Consider the following 26,929-nt stretch of genomic DNA (forward strand, 5'->3'; position numbering starts at 1 on the left):
CTTAAAATGTACAATATATTTTTGCAATAAATTAACCATAACAGAATCCAATTATGTTTTTTTTACATCAGAGATGTTGTCGAACAGAAGCAATTAAATGAACTAACGGAAAAAAAATATCTTAAACATTGTTTGTATATTCAAAGTTAATTGCGTCACTGAATTATTTTATTTATTAAAACGATTTACCTTTCTTTTACCACTAGTTTTGACTTGCGGATTTGCCTGTGCATTAGGAGAGTTCAGGTGTTATGTACCCTATGTACTCTTCTGCAAACTCAACAGTATGTTCAGTGTGTAACAAGATTTCGCAATGATTACAATGATGATAAACAAAGTCACCTTACATTATCAGTTATGATCAATTTAACTAGGCTTTAATGCTGGCGTTCTGCTGTTCTTGTGACTCTTATAAGACTGCAAGTCGGGCCTATAAAAATCGAGATCTTTTCAGTAATCGCAGGGTCTGGAAAATGACAATGTTACGTGTCCTAGTCGTACGTTTGATTGTTCCAATTTAGTCAGATTTCCTGTCCTGTTGGATTATTAGAGTGAGTGAAGAAAGACTTGTGGTTGCTCCTATGCACAGCCGTCCGGCTAGAGAATCCTGCACAGATGTTAGTGGTCATTGTTAAGAATAACCGCCTTTGTGGAAGCTTCCTCATCATGAACAAAAATAAAAAATATTATTTCCTATTTAATGAAAAGAGTAGAATAATGAACGGCCCTGAACAACCAGATTTATACCGCACCTGTGAGCATTAGCAAGACCATTCTTGCATTATGTAACGAGCCGAGTGAGATGTTAATTTTAATGGCTTCCCATTTCTTTTTTATCCTCGAATTTAACATTTTTATTACTAGTTACTAATTTCTGAACTTAAATCTATACTAACAGATATAAAAAAAATCCACTAAGCCGATTTAAACCTAGGCATATAATTTATACTAGAAGACGCAGCACATTCCGAGGAAGATTTATTATGCAGTAATAATGCACAAGAAGCTGCGCTTCGCAGTTTCAATCGATTTAAATTTAAATTATTGAAGTGACTTTCATATTCTTGTTAAACATTGAAAAAATCGAATACATTGACCTGTTTGATGAATTTATATAATAACATTAACATGTGTTATAGTTACGTTTCATTTATTATTTTATTTATTGATTAAGATCAGCTGACCTTAGACCAGAGTACCGCGTTGGGAATACTAGTGAGGAAGGAATAAAACTACCAAAGGTATTCTGGATTACAACTTAAACACAGTAATCCCTCAAAATGAAGAGATTCACTGACGCCAACATAGCAACCGAAACCCTATATCTGGTCCATACGCAGGAGGAAAAGAAACTCTTGATGGATCAGGGATATGGAAAAGGAGAAGGATCAGGCGTCATGACCATCCATGAATCTCAGGGACAGACCTACGGCGACGTTATCATAGTCCAGTCGAAAAATCTGAGGCTCCGTATTCACGAAAGTGTTCCTCACGCAGTTGTGGCAATTACTAGACACACCTGTGTCTACTACACGGACGATGGTGACGACGCTATCGGCAGATTCATCGGCCGAGCGGCGGGTGCTTCAGAAAGGACCATCCTAGAGCACAGCCTCAAGACATCTATACATAAACGCGACATCAGAATCGCCGAGGTCGTGCTCTCTCTGATCAAACGCGGACCAGGACCCGCTGGATTGTAGTAATACGAATTACACGTATACTGCTACATATTTTTATTATATATTATTTTTTATAGATTAAATATGTATTATTTTAAAATATTTAAAAAACAAAAAAGAAAATGTCAGTGTGGGCCACGTCTCCCAAGAAGACGACAAGAATGATTTCCAGCGAAGATCTGCTGATGTTTAGTATAAAATATATTAACCCGTGAATGTAGTAAATTTAATAAAAAAAACGGTACCTCTTTTATAAACAGACTGGCCGAATGCAGTCCAGACGGATATGTACAACAACAACAACAGCCTGTAAATTCCCACTGCTGGGCTAAAGGAAGAGGAGCTCCCTTTGAGGAGAAGGTTTGGAACATATTCCACCACGCTGTTCCAATGCGGGTTGGTGGAATACACATGTGGCAGAACTTCTATGAAATTTGTCACATGCAGGTTTTCTCACGATGTTTTCCTTCACCGCCGAGCACGAGATGAATTATAACGACAAATTAAGCACATAAATCAGCGGTGCTTGCCTGGGTTTGAACCCGCAATCATCGGTTAAGATACAAGCGTTCTAACCACTGGGTCATCTCGACTCTTGACGGATATATATCGAATCTAAAATCGACGAATTCTAATGCAGGTCACATATTGCATATGAATAAAACATTTCGAGCAAAAAAACCATATAGGCATTGAAATAAAAAATAAAAATTAAAGATAAGGAGTGGAGATACACAAGAATTTATTCAACTTGGTCAAATAAGTGTAATCATAGCTCCGTAGCTGTTCCTGCATCGCGGTTATTTTCGCTTGACATGTTCTTGTAAATGTGTTTGAGTTGTGCCTTAAGTTTTGTAACTGCGCTACAATTTGTCGCTGAACTAAAACTCTAGGGACTTCCAGCTCGTTTAGTACTCGGAAGTCAGAAATACGGTGATTGGTCCGTGGAGTTACAGAGAAGAGATTCATATTACAACTCGTGTTCTGATTATCTGAATGTAGTTCCTGTTTATGTTTAGCCGAATTCAATTCATTTTTGTATGATAGGTGTGTAATATTTTTAAATAAGTTAAATAAATATTCACAAAAACATTATGGAGCTCTAACCTTGGGTTGTTTAAATTAATGCCCTTAAATATTGCTTATAATTCATTGATTATAAATTATAATATCTATATCGAAAATGTGTGCATTATAAAGACGAATATCGCGTGATTATATTTGCACGATATTGTAAATCAGCTCATATGTATTTGTATTAGAGAATTTCAATGAAACCATTCAGAACCTACCTAGAGTATAAATTTGAACATTGTATTATTGGTATTGCTCCTGGCATACACTATATGAATAACTTTGTATGAAGAGAAACTCATTAGAACTTAGTACGAGTCGCTTTCAGAGCAACGTAACGTTCGATTATAGAATATCATTGAACACTACAGCCAGATGAACGATGACAGATTACTGGAACCAAACACAAAGCTTTGTCCGGCTGTCTGGAATTATTTGTAGGTAAAGACTGCTGAGATTGATTTACTCGTAAGTGTGTTTTACAGAAACAAATTTTGTGATCTGAGTGCAATCAAATTATTAACTTTCCACATTACTTCCTTCGAAGATAATGTTAATCTATTTGTAGATATTCTTATATTCCATTATTTTATATAACATTTGATAAAAAAATCCACAATGAGTTGATGTTAATTCTGCAATAACTAGTTGCAATTGATTAGCTAATAAAAAAGATAGACAGCGCTGCTCTCATGAGGAAATAAGGTAAAGAAAGCTGATTTTGAACTAGGAGGCTGATCGCTTTCCAGTGCGATATAAGAAACCGGACATGTCAGACGATATAATATTGTAATCAATTATTTAAACTGACACCTTGTTGTAAAATATTGTAAATATAATTCGTTTATTCAGAACAAGAAATATTACAGACAAAGACAGAAATAAAAAATATATTTGTAATGCATATAATTTGAACTTATTACCAAATAATAATAATAAAGATTCACTAACACAGACTGTACTGTTTTAAATACTCTTATTAATTTCTACTTATGTAATAGAGCCAAATAAATATAATAAAGTTTATTTTATTTATTTGGCTTTATTCAAGTAGGCTCATAAAATTACCTTTAAACTGTCATATTTCAGTGTATATCTCTTTAGATAGGTCCTCAATATATAATTTTTACATTATATTGATGTATAGATTCTAATTAATTTATTACACTAATATGTGGTACATAATTTCTCCATAAAAACGTTTACAAGCATTTTTCATAAATGCATAGAAACCTAAAAGAGTTAAATAATTCTGATGCTAATTCCAATATGGAGATCCAAACGAAGAAAGATTTTGGAAGGAAATGAATGATTATGGATATTCATAAATAAAATTTTATAAATTTTCATGAATATAAATAACATTAATGATAAACAATAGTAAAGCCTAAGATTCAATGAGAATACTGATCAGCTAGCTATACGACTAGCTTTTGAATATGTGAGTCTGTTACTTTCTATCCATAGAACTTGGATGATGTTATAATGATATGATGTTACATAATTTATCGAGTTCGCAAATTTTGGCCTCTTTTTTACTTGGCTACGGATTTACTACTTACCTATATTTTTATCTCTATCAAGTTGAAAAATATTCAATAAATCAGACAATATCACTACCGAAGTGTTTGACGGAACCAATATATTACTTGTTATAACATGACATAAGATGTATAGATTTCATGCCGTTGGGCAACCAGCCATGATATAAAGCCAAGCTGTTTCATATGAAAGTTGGAACAACAGAATATGAAGAGATATAAATTTAAATTCAACATCAAAACTGCACATAAATCAATCTGCAGCGAGGGGTTAGTGCGGGCGCATATTTGCGTAAATTCATATTTATATTGTCTCACTGAAGTGTCCGATGATCGAAATTCATTTGTATGCGGTCACACTTACTTTGATGTATCGATGTTCGAGGTATGAAAAATAAATTAGTTCGTATAAAATGGGATCAGTTTTTACATTTATAAAATAAACATTACGTTATTTATAGAAATGAATTATCGACTTTCCTATAAAACGTCGTATGTCGTGCTAATACTAACACACTTTTTGTTCTTAATAATCGAAAGAAAAAAACTAACTACACATACATTAGTTATGAATAATTTTTCTACATACATTTTTAAAGCTGATTTTTTAATTATCAAATTATAAAAATATGTTGTTGTGTGTCGTGAAGTATTCTATAGAAGTTTAAAGTATTACAAACTCCATAGTTATATCTGAATGTATTGTCCGAAAAGTATTGTTATGACAAGTGACTTTAAAAACAAAAACAACAACGGAAATTTTTAGCTAGAATCTAGACAGACAACTTACTAATTGATCCACGAGTGATACACAATACAAATGGGACTGGCTATCTGATGAAACAAACGGTTCCTTTGTGATGTCTTTATTTACCAATGACTATGAGATTTATACGTGAGTCGAGATGGCCCAGTGGTTAGAACGCGTGCATCTTAACCGATGACTGCGGGTTCAAACCCAGGCAAGCACCGCTGATTCATGTGCTTAATTTGTCTTTTTAATTCATCTCGAGGTCAGCGGTGAAGGAAAACATCGTGAGGAAACCTGCATGTGATAAATTTCATAGAAATTTTGCCACATGTGTATTCCACCAACCCGCATTGAAACAGCCTGGTGGAATATGTTCCAAACCTTCTTCTCAAAGGGAGAGGAGGCCTTTAGCCCAGCAGTGGGAATTTACAGGCTGTTGTTGTATGAGATTTATAAATATGTATAATAATAATAAATTAAGAACGAAAATTCAGAGGCTTTTTTCCAGGTCTAAGATTTTCTTCATCTAAGATGCACGCTGATCAATAGTCCACAAACTCGATATTTTATTTCTTAAAATATAACTATAGGTAAATCTCCTTTTTATAGAAATATTAGTCTAGACTCCTACGTATATAGTATTCCCGTTTTATATTAAGTTTATACTTTATATAATTGCCTCACGCGTTATAAACTATTTGAAATTATTTCCAAGATACCGTGCAGAAATAGGTATATTACAGTGAATCAGTCTAGCTTTTGTATTAAATAATAGAAAAAAATTCGAAGCGGTGAAACAGAGTGGTCATTTACACTTATTTTTTGTTGGTCGACGCCGGCCACAGACATTACACCTTGGATCTATAGAGTTAATAAAAAACAAACCTATTATATTGTAACTAATGTTACAAATACGTCATTGTTTTTTTCTTTATGTCATGCATTAATTCGTTATTTTTCATGGAGCATTTAACACTCAAAGTATTAGTAATTATTTTTATATTTTATTGTACTTAGTTTCTTTACCAATACAGTGTGTTTGTGTTTGTTTGCCTGTTTTTTGATATTGAGACTTGAAACGCTCTTCCAAAAGCCAATCAACTCAAATCGCTGTCTAAATGAATCACCGCGTCATTCCAATGAGGTTGCATAAAAGTTTTTTTCGAATAAATTTAACGTTAAAATATTCGACAAAAACAATCAATTTGACGTTTAAGATGATTCAGTATCGTTTTTTGAAGACAAAAAGATGTTTAATTAATATATTTGCTAACGAAAGAATACTTAGAAATTAAAATTGTTTTAAACATATATAACGATAAAAAGGCTAATTTACAATTTTATTATCTAATAATTACTCTAATAGTTAAACGTTTGCTCTTTTAAGTATCGCTGTAGATTATAAAAAGAGCCACATTGTCTATGGCGTTATCGTCGTTTGTATAAAAACCAAGAAGCAAGACGTGCGCAATAACGAATGACATAAATATAACAAATGCTTCGGGACACCAGAGATAAATACAAAAAACTAACAATAGAAATGAAAATAAGCAAATGAACCATATAATAGCCCGCCTATTGTTAGGTTTCAATGCACTTCTATCACTGTCTATAGAAACTCAAAAAAAACTTTTATCACTATCAAATACATATTTAAATATAGATATGCAGTTAAAAAAACTTTGAAGGAGTCACATAACGGTAAGTCAAACAATTTATTATTATAATTATTGTGGGAAAATCGTAATAAAAAAATAATAAAATGATCATACAAAATGTTAAGAGAATTTCATGGCATAGAACTTTAGCCTAATAATCAGGTTAAACTTTGATAATAATTACTGTACATTGTACAATTTACCGGTTGAATTTTTAACCAGTTTTCTTCGCAATCGAGGCTATTACGTAAAATCTATTCAAGAAAAAACAATTGCCACATGCAAGCAAAGATGTATTTGAAGTTTTACCTGAACGTAAGCTTTAAATAAATACTCGACAATGTCTTATCCTGTTATACTAAATTTCGACCTACATTGAAGCTCATATAGAAAGAAAAATCAAAATCGATTGTCAAATAATAAATTGAATTTACTTTATCAAAATCAAATTTACCAGCCAGCGTAGTGGAATGATCTCCTAACATTCAACAAAAATAGAGTAGGCCTCAGCAGCAGTGGAACATTAACATGCTGTTGGTTGAGTATGTTAGTATTACTATATATGTATATTATATAGATGTATTGAGACGAAAATCAAAAACAGCTACATAGTTACATAAAGTTGTAAGTGTATCAAGTATTATCGTCTTTAAAACAAAGTCAATAAGCATTATAGTCAGTGCACAGGCAGAGTAGCGGTCACAACAGGTGTTTGGAAAGTAAATTAGTACTCAGACACATTCACACTGGAGAGAGCCGCAATAACAGCTACGTTAAAGTCATCAAGCACGTTTTTTGCTGCATCGTACATCTAGATAAGTATTACAAAAACTAACAGCTAACTCTGTTAGTGTAATAAAACTTCGTTTAACTAATAATCGACTGTTCCACTGAGAAGTTATACGACGGTCAGTTAACATAAATTATATTCAGTTTATTTACTAACTCGTGTAAAATGAACAAAAACACAAAATGATGTAAGTTATTTCTACGCGTGATGCTTTTTACATTTATGTTTTGTCGTCGAATTAAAATAATTTAATATTCACATTGAACTTGATTACTATTTATAAATATAGTGAGTACTATTTATAAGTGTAGTCTGTTTCTATTATACTGAATGCTTACTCAAAATTTCCAGTCAGTAAAAGTTATTTTGTCACGCGAATTCCATTACCAGCTAGGAGTTAGAAACTTGGTAATATTTAGCATGGTTTATTTTGAACATCACTTATGAACGTGATGGTGTATCGTGCACCCCGATTGGGCTTCTTCGCTTAGTAGCTTAAAAGGCTTCTGATTTCAAGATCCTGTATGTATGTTTTTGATAACTTTAAATTGAATATTTATTGCAAATTCGCTCATTCAAGCATCAATGGCAATAAAAGGTTTCATTCATAATTAAGACTTAATATCTTTCTTTGATTAAAAACAGCTTCTAAAAATATCATACTTTTGTTCTATTATTCTGTGGTCATTTATTTATATTTAAAAACAAATAGAGAACAATTACTCTTAGAAATAAAAGTTGTTTTCTATTATCTTATAAATATTCATATAATAAGCTGCTGAGTTTGAACGGTTGAAAGAGATAATCTCAGAAACTTAAAGAATTGATTGTATTTTGCATTACTTACCGCTTTGATGAATGAAATAAATTCCTATGGAGTTGTTTTGTACGTATTGAGTATACAGCCGCAAAGTAACGGTATCTATACTCTCTCGATAGAATGCAGATTTCAGAAATCATTCTTAACTTTAGGTACGAGATTGTCATAAGAGGAGATTGAATAAAGAAAATTTATAGTGTTGTGTTTAAAATGACACTTGAGTGAGTGAGTGAGGAGTGAATGAGATAATATACATTGTGTCATACAAACTAGAAGAGACCACACTCATTGGGTAAAGCGTTAAATAAAAGTGAAAGTTAATAAATCAAAATAGCCTTGTTCTATATGTTAAGATATTCGTAGAAAGTTTAAGTGTTAATATTAATGCTTCATTTAATTACTGCACAATGCAACAGCACAAAACACACTCGCCGGACTCCCGCGGTCAACCTAACGGTATACAAACAGATTATAACTTACACCGACTTATACTTGTCACACAGTGCGCGCGATCCGACGAGATATACGATATTACAATTATTTAAAACAGTTATAAGTGTTACATAACGTTATGGACATATTTAAGTGGTAATCACCTCTTTCGCGAATTAGCTTATCAGGGTTTTTATTCCGGGGTCTAGGTTCGAATATCAGTAGGTCGAAACAGGCTGTTACGTGTTTCTTTCAACATTTTTAGTAGTAGTTATTTACTGCTACTGAAAAACTCGTTGAGTATTTGAGTAAAGAATTAAAACTATTGAACTTTAAGAATGATGGAATTGAATCTTTATAAGAATTTCAATCTTAACTTTTCACAAAATATTATATCACCTGCTCAGAAGTATGAATTTTGAGGTCATCTTATGATTGTAATAATTAATGTCACAGTTTTTCATCTCTTTTGTTTGTTCGTCCGTGTCTTTTTACTTACCAAAGTTTTCATAGTTTTTGAAGTTTTTGAAGTGAACTTTCTTGTTTGGTCCCGTTTGTACTTTTAGGACGTTAAAAATCCTGTTAAAATAATTACAGGTTACTTAGCTTATATCATTATATATGTCTATACATTAGTATTGATGTTATATTAAACGCTCGTTATATCGTTACCTCAGAGAAAGCCTCCAGTGATAGATGTTTGACAAAACAACTTAAATGAAAGCTTCAATCTAACCGAGAGCTAGAATTATATTTAGTTCCATTTATTGAACGTACGCTCGGAATGCCACAGGGATTTATATTGTGTGGCAAAATCGAACACATATGAAGTTAAACTTCCATGGCCCGATTTTCATTGGCTTTGAAATTCATTTTCATTAATTCTCGAGGTCAATTTAGAGTGCAACATTTCCACTTTTGACGTAAAGTTTTACTTCTGCTACGTACTGTATATCATCACTTGCTATTAAGGAGTTCTTAGAACAATATTCGCGTTGCGTTCGTGCATAAATTATTCCATATATATAAAATAGACGACCTCCGTGGTCGAGTTGCGTGTACACCGGTTTTCATGGGTACGCCACTACGTGGTCCCGGGTTCGATTCCCGGCCGATTCAATGTAGATTATCATTAGTTTTCTATGTTGTTTTGGGTCTGGATGTTTGTGGTACCGTCGTTACTTCTGATTTTCCATAACACAAGTGCTTTAGCTACTTACATTGGGATCAGAGTAATGTATGTGATGTTGTCTTATATTTATTTAAAATGATAATAAGACACTTTTTGACTAGACAGTAATATTCAAAAACAATACACTTACTTTAAATGATTAAAGAAATTTCAACAATTATATTATAATTAAAAAAGTAAAAATCGTAGATTATAAGGAGAGACAAAAATAAACAGCATCGGAAAAAACATGTTTTCTATCAAGAGTTTTATTTGAAGGCAGTGTGTATAACACTTACGAGAGAATCGCTTTGCTCTGATTGCATGTAGATTGTCGAGGAGAGAGTGCCATAAGTTATTAATCGACGATAGAAGTCAGCTTAGTTGGTATTAGTTTTATGTTATTTAAGAAATAGTATGGATAGCATTATTATTTATTACTTATATTATAACGATTTGTACACAAAAATATAATGGTCTTAATGTAAGTATAATTATATCTACTGAGTATTTTAAGCATTTAACTGCTACACTTTAGTACTTCAAGGCAAAGCCTCTTAGTGTTTTTTACGAAGTAAAATTTGCTTAATACTCTGCAGTTTCATTGCGGTCCAATATCTTAGAGCTGCTTACAGACGTAAGTTCCAACACGATGTTTTTTTCTATGCAGCGAGAAATGAATATCAAGCATTTATTTACTGTCAGAAAAACCCTAACATAAATCCTTGGCTTCACACTACAATCCTTAGTTATAATCAGCTGCCTACTCACTGTAACTGGCTCCATATATGATCATAACTAATATTATGAATGTAAGTGATAGTTGTTTTCTTGGTCTGCTTTCACACTTAAAATTCCTAAACTGGTCAAAACGAAACTGTACACGGATAGCTTGTGACATGGAGATCAATATCGAGTATGGATTTCTAATACTGATTTACATGCCCTGTATATAAACCTTCATAATACTACCTAATAATATATTATGTAAAAAAGTAAAGTAAAGTAACAGCCTGTAAATTTCCCACTGCTGAGATAAGGGTTCCTCTTCCATTAAGGAGAGAATTTGGAACATATTCCACCACGCTGTTCCAATGCGAGTTGGTGGAATGCACATGTGGCAGAATTTCGATGAAATTAGACACATGCAGGTTTCCTCACGATGTTTTCCTTCACCGTCGAACACGAGATGAATTATAAACACAATATATATATATATAATAGGTTGGGGAAAAAGTTTCTTCGTATTTTATATGAAAATTCAAAAAGTTTTTTTTATAGTTTATTTACATTTGACTAAAGTATGTAGGTGCCATTTTGTTCCATAACTTATTGCCATCTTGTTGGTAGTGACATGATCCCATTGCTGTAAAAAATTTTGGGGCTTCTGATCGAAAAACTGCGACAAGTGGTTTTGGCAGTCCTCTAGTGATGTTAACCTGACACTGCCTAAGGAATTCTGCAGAGACCGAAACAAGTGAAAATCTGAAGGTGCAAGGTCAGGACTATACGGCGGATGCATTAATACCTCCCAGCCAAACTCTCGTAATTTTTGTTGAGTGGCTAAAGATGTGTGAGGTCTAGCGTTGTCATGGTGAAAAACCACACCCCTTCTGTTGATCAATTCTGGCCGCTTTCTCTCAATTTCTTGCTTCAATCTCATCAATTGTTCGCAATACAGTTCTGAATCGATGGTCCTGCCGGGCGGTAACAGCTCATAATGAATGATGCCCTTCCAATCCCACCATACACACAGCATTACCTTGTTGCGAGTTAATCCGGGTTTTGCCATAGTCTGAATCTTGACCGGCCTTTGACCACAATTTTTTTCGCACGTTCTTGTCGTATGTGATCCACTTTTCATCACCAGTTATCAGCTTCTTCAAAAATGGTTCGGTTTCATTACGTCGTAATAAACAATCACAAATGAGTACACGGTTCATTAGATTTCTTTCAGTGAGTTCATGAGGCACCCATATATCGAGCTTTTTTGTGTACCCAGCTTTATTCAAATGAGTCAAAACCGTTTTGTGGTCAATTGCCAGTTCTTCAGCTACATCGTAACTATTAATATGCCGATCTTGCTCCACTTTTTCAAAAATGGCATCAATTTTGTCCGTAACAGGGCGACCAGAGCGAGATGCATCTTTGATATCAAAATTTCCGGCTTGAAAACGCTTAAACCAAACTTGCGCTACTCTCACAGATACTGCATTAGGTCCATAAACATCACAATTTTTTTTCACGGCTTGAGCTGCATTTGTACCTTTTTTATAGTAAAATTTTAAAATGTATCGAATTTCTTCTTTAGATTCACTCATTTTAACAACAACAAAAACAAATGAACATCACACAAATTCCTAATTTGAATTTGGAAGTGCCTTCTTTAAAATTAAAACTTTTTAATGATACCAAAACCAGCCAGATACAAATGGTATAGCCAATGAGATTTTATTACAAGTTCATACATACTATATGCGAAAAGACTTTTTCCCCAACCTAATATATAGTGGCGCTTGCCTGGGTTTGTACCCGCGATCATCGGTTAAGATGCACGCGTTCTAACCACTGGGCCATCTCAGCTCATATATATTATGTGTGAAGAATAAATTTAATTGTTTACTATGAGCTTACGTCTTAAGGAATCGATGAATCTCATGTAATACTTAAAACTCCCAGTTCAAAAGCGAAACCGCAGGTATCAACTAGTTTCATTTACGATTAGCGTATGCCGCTGCTACGTACGTGGAGTTTTAGTTTATTACGTAGACCTCATTTCGTATCGATCTGCACATTTCATAATTAGTTTAATCGCCATAACTGTTGCGTAATATCAGCGAGTGGAAACACTAAGTTTTAGGTCTAATTAAAACTTTTTTAAATAATATAGAAAATAACGATTATGCATGTATTTATTACTATAATTATGTTTATTAATATTAATAAATAATTCGGAATGTATAGTGTTGCCAGACTTAATATCTTATTCATACAACTTCAAAACTTTCCTGAGCCGTAACTTTATTTAAAAGTTAGCGGACTATATACGTAGTTTTAAAATTGCATTAGCATATTATTGGTTAACTATTGTTGTGGTATTAAACTGTCAGACATTTGTAATGTAATGCAGTTTAATATTGGTTTTCTGAAATTTTAGAACATCTTCTTTATTATTTCTTGCAATGAAATTGAAACTCTAAAGTAAGAATCTGTATAAAATAAAGAAAATAAATAACGAATAAAAATTTTAAAATTTTCCAAAACAAATGTAGTAAATAAAACGTGCTTTTTTATCAAAATAAGCTTGATAAATAAATTGCATAACAATTGTTGTAAAAATAATTTTCAAACTTCGTTTCAATAGTACATTGTTTTACAATTCACCCTATTTGCATGCCATTAGCTTAAGAGATGAAAGTAGTACGGAATAAAATTAAACAAGCCAACCTTCATTGTTCTGTAAGCGTTTAACTACAGCCCACTTAACTCTATGAGCGTATTAAGGAAATGGGAAAAGTGAAAATTGTATTTTGTTCAGAACTGAAAGTTTATTAAACATAGAACTAATAAATTAACTTTATGAACTAATTTGGCCTGGTCTCGCTATCCGTCTTCAGTTTGACGCCGACAATATGTTAACTTTTAAAAAAAAATGTTAAATTTGTGCATTGTATTGGCGTTTCGCTGGTTGGTGTGTAATATTCGTGTGTCGTTACGAATGGCTAAATGAAAGTCCAGCTCGCTTTAAATATGTTTATTGAAACATTTTGTATCCCGCAGAAGAAATACTGTGACTTCTCTTGCAGAGACGTAGTGGGTACCATTGATTTTATACTGGATATTCCCGCACACTAAGCTATGGCGAGTCCCACATACCTGAACATCGAGTAAATGTTACCCAGCAAATAGTTCTTATGGCGCTGCATAGATCACCTCACTCGTGAGAGTGTGGCGGAACATGACGTACTATACCCTGAGTATGCTACGTGGCGACCCCACAGGCTTTCTCTGGCGGCGACTTTGGGCGGAGATATCTCGTTGCCGAGCGTACTCAACTCTATACTTGCGAAAATGTCCTGTAGCAGTAGGAGGGAGGGAAACGGGAGCGGGAGATGGACGCTGCTGCAGACTCAAACAGCCGAAGAAAACCGGGGAGGAGGATTAATGCTACGCGCACCTTCTCCCCTGCCTCAATAGGCACCGCAAAAACAGAAGGTACTCCGGGAATCCTCTCTAGGAATTATAGGCCCGCATTTGCGAGTTGACCGTCAGGGTAGTGTGTTTTTCCAGCGAGAATAAAGGTCCCCACTTGTTACTTATTCCATTGCTGCCCTTATCACAAGAGACTTAGTTTGAGAGATATGAGAAGTGAATTTTGCAAAACCAATTTCTATAGGTATAATAATTTCAGTTACACAAATTTTTAAAATAAATATTTATGTTAATTGACATATAATATTTAAAAGTAAATTAATGACATGTAATGTCTTTTTAAATGTGTCTAATTTTATTCGTAATAAAACCATAATTCTATGGTGTTGCTTATTTATTTATATCAATTTATTACGAATAATTAATATCAATGTCAGAAGAATATTCTATGCCATCTTATATATCAACCATGTCAAGATATCTTCGTCCTGAAACTTTTAATGTCGAACCTGATACGGCTTCTGCAGATTTGCGATGGTCACACTGGAGGTATACGTTCATAAACTTTATCTCAGAAGAAGCTTGTAACGAAACTGATGAAATGAAACTCAAATTATTAATAAATCATCTATCTCCTACCGTGTACTCCTATATACGTGATTATAAATCCTACGAGCATGCCTTATCATTATTAGATCACATATATTTAAAGCCTAAAAATGAAATTTTTGCTCGATATACTTTAGTTGCTCGAAAACAAAAACAGGATGAAACTATTACAGAATACGTACACGCACTGAAATTAATAGCACATGATTGCAATTTTAAAGCCGCGACTCCTGAAGAATATAAGAATGAATACATTCGTGACGCGTTTGTTGCTGGGATCACATCCCAAACAATACGACAGAGACTCTTAGAAAACACTACCTTAAGTTTAGATGAGGCCCTAAATCAAGCGATTGCTTTAGAAACAGCCGAACGAAATTCTCGAGGCTATATTAATAATACTTCTTTTAATCTAAATGCTCTTTCTAAGCAGGAACAAGAAACGCCAATTCAACAAAACTTAGCTATAGCAAATTATTCAAGAAAGAAGCAGTGCTTCTTTTGTGGTGGAAGCATTCATCGACGATTTAAGTGTCCTGCTCGTAATGCCACCTGCCAACTTTGCTCCAAAACAGGTCATTTCGCTAATGTCTGCCGTAGTAATAAAGAAACACTTAACTATGTTGTAAAAGAAGATGCACCGGTGGAAGTTGCTACGATTTCTGCGGCCTCACCTTCTAGCTTAAAAAGAGCTACGGTATCAGTAACAATTAACGATTACAAAGCTGATGCACTTATTGATACTGGTAGTTCCGTAAGTTTCGTAAGCGGTTCTTTAGCGCAAACAATACATCTGAAAAGGAAGCCATGTAAGCAGGCCATAACTTTAGCCTCACTTAATCACATATCTTTTGTGGAAGGTTCCTGTGTAGCGACAATCAAAATAGGGCAACATATCTATAAAAGTCAGCCCCTCTTAATTGTAAACAATCTTTGCGCAGACCTTATTATAGGGCATGACTTATTACAAAATCATTCAGTGCTTGAATTTCAGTTTGGAGGTAACCAAGGACCCCTGAAAGTCTGCAATATTATAGAAGCATCAGTTCCTCCTGCAACTTTATTTAGTAATTTATCTCCTAATATTAGACCAATAGCTATAAAATCTAAACGTTACTCCGAAGACGATTTACAATTTATAAATAATGAAATATCTAAATTACTAGAAGAAGGCGTCATTGAGCCCAGCGTATCTCCATGGCGAGCACAAGTATTAGTGACAGGAGGTGGTACACACCGAAAGCGGCTTGTTATTGACTATTCGCTTACCATAAACAGATTTACAGAACTAGATGCATTTCCTCTACCTAGCATCGAGTCTATAATTGAAAAAGTTGCAAAATTTAATTATTTTAGCCAAATCGATCTAAAAAGCGCTTATCACCAGGTACCAATTTTGTCATCCGAACGACAATATACAGCATTCGAAGCATGTGGTAAACTTTATCAATTTACAAGAATACCTTTTGGGGTAACAAACGGTGTCGCGGCCTTCCAACGAACATTACAATACATTATCGATACAGAAAAATTAGCAGGAACGTTCGCATATTTAGATGATGTCACTATTTGTGGTAAGAGTAAAGATGACCACGATAGAAAACTCAATGAATTTATGAATGCAGTTAAGAAATACAAATTAACTCTAAACGAAAGTAAATGTGTCTTTGGAAGCGACTCTATAAATCTTTTAGGATACTCAATATACAATAATACGATTAAACCTGACAATGACCGTCTTAAACCACTATTGGATCTTCCAATTCCTACGGATTTACCAACCTTAAAAAGGACTTTAGGTTTATTTGCTCACTATTCCAAGTGGATCCAAAATTTTTCTCAGAAGATCAGACCACTTATTGGTATTAAGCATTTTCCTTTAAACCAGGAGGCTGTTACATGTTTTAACTCTTTAAAGTCAGATGTTTGTAAATCTACTTTGGTAGTGGTCGACGAAAATGCAACATTCATGGTAGAAACAGATGCATCTGAATTTGCCATTGCTTCTACACTCTCTCAAAACGGTCGTCCAGTTGCATTTTTTTCACGAACTTTAACTGAGTCTGAGTGCAAACATTCTTCTATAGAAAAGGAGGCAAGTGCAATTGTTGAATCTCTGCGTAAATGGCGGCACTATTTAATGGGTAGACATTTCTTGCTTTTAACTGATCAACAGTCTGTAGTATTCATGTTCAATCAAAAACATTCAAGCAAAATAAAAAATGAGAAAATTGAAAGATGGAGGCTTGAACTTTCCAGTTTTAAATTTGAAATTATTTATCGACCTGGTAAGGATAATACAGTGGCTGACGCTCTATCTAGAGTATGTGCTCATATTAATTCTGATAATAGTAAGTTGAAAGAAATTCACGAACTTCTTTGTCACCCTGGTATCACAAGATTAGCACACTGGGTAAGGACGAAGAACCTTCCATACTCTATCAATGACATTAAACTTATAACTACTTCCTGCAGAGTGTGTGCTGAAATCAAGCCTCGTTTTAATAAAAATAATTATCAACTCATAAAAGCTACTTCTCCATTTGAACGATTGAACATAGATTTTAAGGGACCCTTACCATCTAACACGCAAAATAAATACATGTTAACGATTATTGATGAATACAGCCGATTTCCATTCGCTTATCCCTGCAAAGATATGACTGCAACGACTGTAATTAAATGTTTGAAGGATCTTTTCTTTATGTTTGGCACTCCGCTTTATGTACACTCAGACAGAGGAGCGACATTTATGTCTGAACAATTGAAGCAATTTTTTTACTCTCTTGGGATAGCTTGCAGTCGAACAACTCCATATAATCCCCAGGGGAATGGACAAGTTGAAAAACTTAATGGAACTCTTTGGAGAAACATACAATTATACCTCCGATCTAAAGATATGGAGATATCAGATTGGGAAAAAGCTTTACCAGTGGCTTTACACTCCATCAGGTCACTTTTATGTACTAGTACTAATGTAACTCCTCACGAAAGAATGTTCAACCATGCCCGAAGAACTTCAAACGGCGAATCATTTCCTTCTTGGATGTTAAATCCAGGACCTGTTTTAATGAAAAAGAACGTGAGAGCTACCAAGTACGATCCTATAGTTGAAGAGGTAGAGTTACTCCAGCCCAATCCGCAATATTCGTATGTCAGATTGTCAGATGGAAGAGAAACTACAATCTCTAACAGACAATTAGCTCCACTACCAGAAAATTTAGAAGATTGTAATGAAAATAATGAAATGCAAAATTCTGAAAATATTCAAGATGAAAATCCTATTCCTAATCAAGAATCTATTGAATATAATCAATCTCATGAACCTCCTTCCACGAGTTCGTCATTTAAAGAACGTCGTTCAAAACGACCGCGAAGAATGCCGAGCTATTTAAACGATTACGTATTGTCTTAAGAGAGGGGATGAGTGACATATAATATTTAAAAGTAAATTAATGACATGTAATGTCTTTTTAAATGTGTCTAATTTTATTCGTAATAAAACCATAATTCTATGGTGTTGCTTATTTATTTATATCATTAATATTATCACATAGGACGATTGCTTTAAAAAATTGTTAAATTATAAGCTATATTATCATTATTATATTCCTTGATTTAATGCTTAAATTAAATATAAAGATTATTGAAAGTGATTTTAAACCGCGTATCGTAGTAATTATTCCTGTCAGACGGTCCGAAAACAATTACTGGAAATGTTCGAAGCATTGGCATGTCAAACAAAATTAATGTATTCGATTAAAATTCGTTTAAAGCATTTAATTTAAGCCTTTTTATCGAGCTTTTTTTATTAGAACCTATTCATTGTAAAAAAATGTATTAATCGATAATAATGTTGAATCAGACTATTATGAGGCTATTTATATTTAAATTTTGCACTGAAAATTAAGAGGATATTGAATGCGTAACGATGACTCGCAAATGCAATTACAAGTACAATACACACAGAATCAAAACAAATTAATAATAAAAAATGATTATAGATTCGTACAAAAATATACAAAATAAATAATCAAAAAAAAAAAAAAAAAAAAACGTAATAATATGAGCATGTGTCACAGGAACCTACTATTGTCTTATAAATCGAACAATATACATAACGAGTGGTTATGTATCAATTCGTTATCAGCCATGATTATTCTAAAATGTAGTTTCAGTCGATCACATTTGTAATTTTTTTTTTTTTTTTCGATATTCACAACAAATATTATCGCTTTTCAGATACCATTATCGTCATAATGACGTTGCCAGCAACTCACAGGCCACTCTTGGCTCAGCGGAGTTTTCCTAAAGAGACAAGAGTGATATCAATCCCTCGCATTTCTCACTACTGCGTACGGTAGTGCTTGATCATCCAAGTAACCGTCCTTCACGCGGATTTTGTTAATCACCTAGAAGGACTAAGCTAGACTAGACTAGTTTCATTTGTACTAATATAAAATAATATTTATTAATTTGAATGCGAAGGTTTACTCTTGATTGAATTAAAATATTAATTAATTTGTATGCATATCATTTATAAAAACCAAATCGTCCTATTGATATACTGCATCTGTTTGAAAAACTGAAACCAATTTAATTTAACTCTGAAAAACTATCAACTTGGTAAAGCTAACTCATATCAAACAAAATAAATCAAACTGTTCCGTTATGACGGGTAAAACAAGCCTAACCGCATATGCACTGCAGATAAACAAATCACAAAATTCATTGCCTAATTTATGTCAGCTAGTATTAGTACATAATAAAATATTAATTTAGTGTTAAGTATTATTGATATTGATGCAATTTATATTAATGTATTCCATACTATACTTTATACAATTTAAAATAAGTGTTATTCGATATTTATTACTGTTTTTCAATAAGCTACTTATTTATATCGCCCATATAATAAATAACGATACCGTCAATTCACTGTCAACCGTAAGGCCTAACAATCCCATATGGGTCAGCTATTATATTCATGAAACGATTCATTTTACTTATGACAGTAGAATTGTTTTTGAGAAACGTTTCTTCAGGTTAAAGCTTGCAAATTCGGATTATGACGAAAATGTTGAAAAAACTTGTTTTACTGCCAGTTACATGTACCTCAAATTCTTTTACTTATATATTTTAAAAATTAGTTACCTTATAATATTAAAGTTACCTGACATGTAACTATATATTACACAGGAACAATATATGTTATAACAGCTTACAATATATGTTTGGTGTTGAAATATGTTATAAATGGATGGTACCCAGCCGGGCCTGCCTAAAGCATAAAGCTGTACCATCATATTTTGTTCTATCTTTAGCTATTAGTCATCTGGAATAGCAGTACTATGTCATTTTCAGATATTAATACAGCCTTTCGCAAAAATTTTACAATAGAAAATCGAACTAACTAATTTATGATATAGAACTATAAACATTGTTTGTTGACCCTCACATACATCGGTCATTTATAAGTAAAACTAACTTATAAATTACCAAATGACTTTACGATGTTAGTTGGTTGTAGGGATTTGTACAAACCTATCTAAGTTTATACCACCTAATATGATATATATTACACCGCCCAGCAGCAACATTTAGTTTTGTTGTATTTCGGTTTGAAAGGAAGGAGGAAGTGTACCAGTGTAACTACAGGCACAAAGGATATAAAATGGTTAAAATTTCATACGGTTTCAATGTCCATTTTCTCATCCGCGAACAGATGCCATAAAAAAGTTGTATAAAGTAAAGTATGTTGGATAAAGTAGTGTTGCTTGAATACTATTGTGTCTAGAAAATCATAAGTTTGGCGATTTTTTATGAACAGTCAAATACATACATATATTAATTACATATTAATATATTAAAAATGATAAATAAAAAATTTCGAAAAGAAAAAAAATATATATTTCATATATATTGTGTATATTCGATCAACAAATTACAAATACGTGCTGCATAAAATCGTGTCTTCATCATTCAGATTGACTCCATGGCGCCAGGTGACTGTCTTTCTAAGAATTTGCAACACTACACGATGACTCAACATAACTTATTCGACGCCTAAATCTCAAATGAGCAAGACTCGTGAATATAATTAATAATTTTAAAATTACTGCATTCTTTTATTAAAATTATTACACAGATCAATTTGATTAGTGGATGCAATCAGCCCTCAATGATTCCCTAAATCAAAAAACTATAGTGTTTAAGAGTAACAGATATTTTTTGCTTAAAATGGCGTGAATCGCTTAAATAATTATTTGTAATCTCTTTGAAAATGTTATTAGATAAACTATTTTATATTGTACTTACGTCATTTATCGAAGTATTTTATCAACATTAAAGAAAAACGCATCAAGAAAAGGTGTGTTAACGTATAATACGTAACTAGAATATTTAATTTACGGTAAAGGTCTATAGACGTTATAATAATTATTATAATAATGGTGTCTACTACACTGTTCTTCAAAAAAATAATTGATATATCCTATTATGAGAGAATTAATAACCTACTGCACCGCTTTTAAAACCTCAACATCTTGGACCGTACACCAAAAGTTATTTTGACTATTTAAGAATAAATTAATATACATTTAATTTCAAAACAAAACTTTACATGAACATAAAACAAAAGAAATATTTAATCAAATATTCACAATAAGATACAAATATTGTGGAATAAATTCAATGCCATTAATTTCATAAATTAGTTGCCCTAAAGCAAATTGATTATAATATTAACTTGTAATGAGAATATAAGAAAAGCTAGCTAACATGATATTCAGTACATTGAAAACAATTATATCATGATGACCTAATAGATGAAAAATAACGATTTTATCTTAATTTATGTGTTTACAATAAATTATGTAACATACAATTAGCTACGCAAACTACCTCATGGATCTTGATTATGTTTTGAATCTGAAAATTAGACGGATTAAAGTCCAGGCTTCGAATCCAAGGTCAGCTTTAGTTTTTTTTTCAATTAAGAACCAAATGAAGTTGAAAATTGTGGGCTCATTGATATACACAAAATCCTGTAAGCCGCACTGAATCAGCCTGTCTTCATTGCAAAAAATACTTATTTATAAACTCGGTCATGCCTCTCCTTAACAAGAGAAAAGTTTTTGCCCGCGTATTTTTTCACCAGAGACGTAGTTGTATAAAATTCTCATTTACATTCAACGGTATTTAACTCTATAAAAAGCTTTTATAACTTCAACTTGTATTTTCGTCAATTAATTCTGTATCTATCTATTTTTGTAAACAGCTGGCAACATCAAAAACACAGTTAAAAACAGTTCTAACCAAATAACACATGCACCCAAAGAACTAAAAACTGAAGTTACAATTAATCTATTCTATTTGAAAAGGAGTTCAATAAATCAATGACCTCCGTATTTTTTTTTTATTCGAGTCAATCTCATAATCCTAAAAATAATAATTACTATAATTCAAACTAACTTAAGCGTTTATATTTTATGCAATTTTGAAGCTATCATCACGGTGTTTTAATAAAAAGGAAAACAATTTCAAAATAGTGTCGACTAATGTATTATATAAGTGTGTGTGTTGATAGAAAACTTAAGGAACATACCGGACAAATTATAAATACAGATAAGTATACTAAGTTGAAGCACATAAAATTGCGAACATAAAACCTCTTTTCTATATTTGATATTTGAAAAATTATCCTCTAAAAGCAAGTTGAGAAAAAAAGTCAGAAAGTTCGTAATTTTAAAATTTTAGCCTAGTTTTTAATCCGGCTGCCCATTTCAGAGAAAGTTTTCATGACATGTCCATGACGCCTTTTAAAAATTTCACTGTTTAAATGTTCCTTTTTAAATTTTATTCCCATTTAAAATAAGTAGCATATTATTCAGAAAAGTAAATAATATTATATATCTTTAGACAAATGTTAGATTTGAAATAAAGTTCAACAATTTATTAAATACAAAACAGGATTGGTTCTGAACAACGCTATTTTTAAATTGGATCATTTAAATATTTAGTGAAAATAATTGTTAAGTATGTAAAACAGACATAGACTTTTCAATTTTTCAACCTAATATTTATTTAGTAACAGTCTAAAGAACACGGCGAAGCCGAAAATATTGTCATTGGCTTCAGAAGAACCCATCAAGAATAACCTCAGGAGGACATGTTTTGATCAACTATTTCTTATTTTATATGCTTGAGAGACGTCGATGCTTCATGATGATATTTAAGAAACACAAAACAATTAGTGAGAAACAGTTTCGTATACAAATGTTTAATGAATACTCCTGCAGCCTCTAATTCTTATTGACATGGAATTAGATGTGAAATTAACAGATAACATTCCCATTATTTTATACATGTAGCTAAACTTTCTATTAGTCAGAAAGTTGTAAATCTAGATCGGTACATTAACTCAAGCTTCGAATAGATCTTAGTGCTCAGTTGTAAGCTCAAACTAGTTCTGAAGGTGAAAGTTGGGAACAGGCTTTCTTCGTTTACTCGTTTGAAATAAAGTCGGCTGTGTATATCAAATAAAATAAAATCATATTTAAATCTACCAAATTGGGTAGATAATACGTGTTTATTAGTCAAACCGAAGTGTATAGAAGATGAGTGAGGTAGTGAAGTAACTTGTACGTAATAGCGAAATGTGTTAATGCACTATTCATTTACATAACCATATCTAACACCGTACGATCTAGAGCTGCTATTAATATATTTTAACACTTATCAAAATCAAAATAAAATATATTTATTTAAGTTATTATGAGCTCTTTTAAATCCTCATGTTGCAGGATTTAATTAAATAAATTTGTTGGATATCTTGCGTGTTGAATAATGTTGAAATAATACCGGTTCAGATAGTATATTTTACTATAAAGATCTAGCTAGAAAATAAGTTATTTAGTAGTAATTAAATAACATAAATATAACATTTGTATATATTATTTATAAAATATTAACGAAGATTTTTATCATTTATAATCCTATATTTTAATTAGAAACAGGAAAAAAAAATGTTATCACGTGGGTCAGTCAGTTGGTTGGTCATTGGCTTGCCAACTGACTTGTGACATATCACGTATAAGATGGTTCCTGAGGATGTGTGACATTGGCCCCGAATTTCGATTGATAAAATAACCCGAGCATTAGGCACATCTCATTATTATTCCGATGAATCAACTATGTAAATACTGTGATTGAGAGTCATCTCTGAATGCAGGTGGAGTATATTTAATGGCTAATTTAGGACATGACAAAAATCCTAATTCAACGAATAAAAAAAATGTAAAATGATCTTTAGGCAAAAAAAAATATGCACATTGTAATGTTTATAACGTTAATATTTAAATTTTGAAACGGTAGCCAGGGAGCTTATAAATAAGGAGGCATTAAGCAGTCATTACAATATTTAAGTAATTTTTTCATTCGAAAATATGTTATGCAACAACGTAAAATTCCGTTATTGTAGACAGATTTTTAGCTGTTGAAAAATTGTAAGTGGAGCATTTTACAATAAAACCTATAAACATTTTGATAGTTTAAATCTTTCTATTGGGTTAGGCTACCGTTTTTAAAAATAACTTTTTATTGATTTGTAATATTAGTAGTTTAAAAATAAAAAAATAAAGCTTTAGAAAACTTAAATTATTATAAACCAAAGGCACCTACTTAAAATTGTCCGGTAACATATACAAAGCTAGATAAATACAGCAAAGCCGTAAATTTCTTATCATTCAGATCGCGTGTTTTCTGGCGCCAGGTGACTAATTTGGCCTACCCTCAACTCACTTGACATTCCTATCATCTTTGTCCATCTTCTAAGTAACTACTATTTATATAGTGCACTGCTATTTATATATCTTATATTTGATTAACCAATATATATGTATATATATATTGAATGAATGAATAAATATTCGAGCAGCGATACGTTTGAATCGTCATTTTTCAAAGTTGTATTAAACTTAAAGCTTGCTATTTAAGCACTTCATTATGTGTATCATATTAGTACAATTGACAGTTTTTTGAAAGAAAATAAATAAGTATAATAAACTTCTAAGTTTTGTGTAAGCCTATGTGAATACCTACAACACACTCGTGAGGTTTTCTTCCGGCAAACAGCAGTAGTGTTTTTGTGTTCCAATTTCAAACATGAGTAAGCCAGTGTAACTACCGACACAAGGAGCATAACATCTTAGTTACGAATTTGGTAGCACATTGATGATTTGGGTTTGGTATAATAATTCTTTAATGCTCAATGTCAATGGACAATGATGACTACTAAAAATCAAATATACCTATATCATAGAAATAACATATCCACCTTCATGACAAAAATATAAGCTTTCGCCGTTAATACGTAATTTGAAATAAAAATTGCACATATATAGAACATATGTGTATAATATTGCGTTTAATGTTACATAACCCCATTTTAGTAAATCTCGCCTGTTTTTCATATCTCTTTTTGATGTACGAGTTGTAGAGCTTTTTTATTTCGTTACGAAAAGACGACGCGAGCTTCTTTAGTACAGGACTACATTTTTCACTTAGCAAAACACTCTTTTGTATTCAACTTACAAACAGTTAAAACGCTTCTTTTATATAAAGCAATAAGCCAACGATTAAAAAATAAATAAAAAACAAAAGCTAAACGACGAATTATAAATTTATATAAAATCTCTAAAAGTAAAGTAAAAGTAAAGTAACAGCTTGTAAATTTACCACTGCTGGGATAAGGTCTCCTCTTCCATTAAGATGAGGGCTTGGAACATATTCCACCACACTGATCCAATGCGGGTTGGTGGAATGCACATGTGGTGGTGCTTGCCTGGGTTTGAACTCGCAATCGTCGGTTAATATGTACGCGTTCCAACCACTGGGCCATCTCTACTCTAAAATCTAATACTCGTGTTATAATTTGCAAATCAAATATTATCTTATACAAAAATTATTAAAAAATATGAAATCCTTGAGGAGGTGATTTAATTTTTTATCCATGCTATTTAATATATAATAAAGTATATTGGAGCTATAAAACAGCATAAATGTTAATAATATTTATGACAATGGATCAGAGAAACTGGTCTTTTTTTTAAATAAGGTATTACCCGTGACGGTTCGGATAAATGCTACGATGTAGAGTCGTATAATTCAATTCAATTGAAGCACGTACTATTATTCTGTTCATTTTAATCGATAAATTAATAAACATATTTTTTACTCGACGATAACATTACAAAGTGACACTTCAATATTATTTTTATATTGATTATCTTTCTGGTTTGTCTTCGTTTTTCTCATCAAGTAATCAACCGTTTAGAAGAAGTCTTCTTTAAGTTCAAAATAAAGTTTTGAGTTTTATACAGTTTTCTAGTGATGTAAATTATAAATACAAATTAAGCTCTTGAAAGTTGCACTTAATGGAATTTAGGTAAACGTGCAATTTAGTTATAACCAGGTATATCTTGGCATAATAATTATAAAAGTGTTCCTAGATCTTCCAGTAAGTAACAAACAGAAAATGTATCTTCTCAAATTGCAACCTACATGACCTTCCATTTATGGCTTTGTATGGCTTTCATAAATACCTTGTAGCAGTTATATGTAAAAAATTCCACATATTACTTATACTATACTCAGCCCTTATTCCTTTGAAATCCAATGAACAACATGATTTTCGTTTGGTATTCCTTTCTGCTTGATTCGTGTATGTGTGTGTGCGATAAAAAAAATACATTCTTTATATGTTATAAATGTGGTACTTTCCACAATCGTTGTTCTGGATTTCAATACACGAAGAACAAAACAAATATTCAATACAGATCTTGTAAAATAAAAATTTTGCATTGAAATGTTCTATCTCAATACATTCTTTAAAATGGCAATACGATCTTTATCCACAGAATTTAAATGGTAAATCGCAGCGGAAACTGCATAAAGGCGTTTATTGCGACATTTGCTTCTTTTTATTTCTTTATACGTTAAAGGCATGTCATATATACGAATTGATATGTATTGTTTTTAGATAGTTGGCTAAAACTTACTTAGTGGAAGAACTTTATACAACCCTGCCTGGATAGGTATACCAACCACTCAAACACCCAATAAGTATTCTTGTGTTATTGTAAATATTTCCAGTGTCAAAATTCCTAGTTTCAGCAGCACCACCTAGATGTCTGAAAATTCACAGCAGCGCGATTATTATTACATTTTCTGTGTCGCACAACCACTTTG

The 26,929-nt window shown here is 32.3% G+C and overlaps 1 protein-coding gene across 1 annotated transcript; it reads left to right on the plus strand.

Annotated features, from left to right (window-relative positions):
- Positions 1–14,540: 14,540 nt before the first annotated feature.
- LOC124530423 lies at positions 14,541–18,095 on the plus strand. The gene has a single exon (XM_047104591.1). It carries the CDS (start codon positions 14,541–14,543, stop codon positions 18,093–18,095), a length of 3,555 nt encoding a protein of 1,184 aa, XP_046960547.1.
- Positions 18,096–26,929: the final 8,834 nt, after the last annotated feature.

The sequence above is a fragment of the Vanessa cardui genome, chromosome 6, assembly GCF_905220365.1.
Source record: "Vanessa cardui chromosome 6, ilVanCard2.1, whole genome shotgun sequence".
In the NCBI taxonomy this organism is placed as follows: Eukaryota; Metazoa; Arthropoda; class Insecta; order Lepidoptera; family Nymphalidae; genus Vanessa; species Vanessa cardui.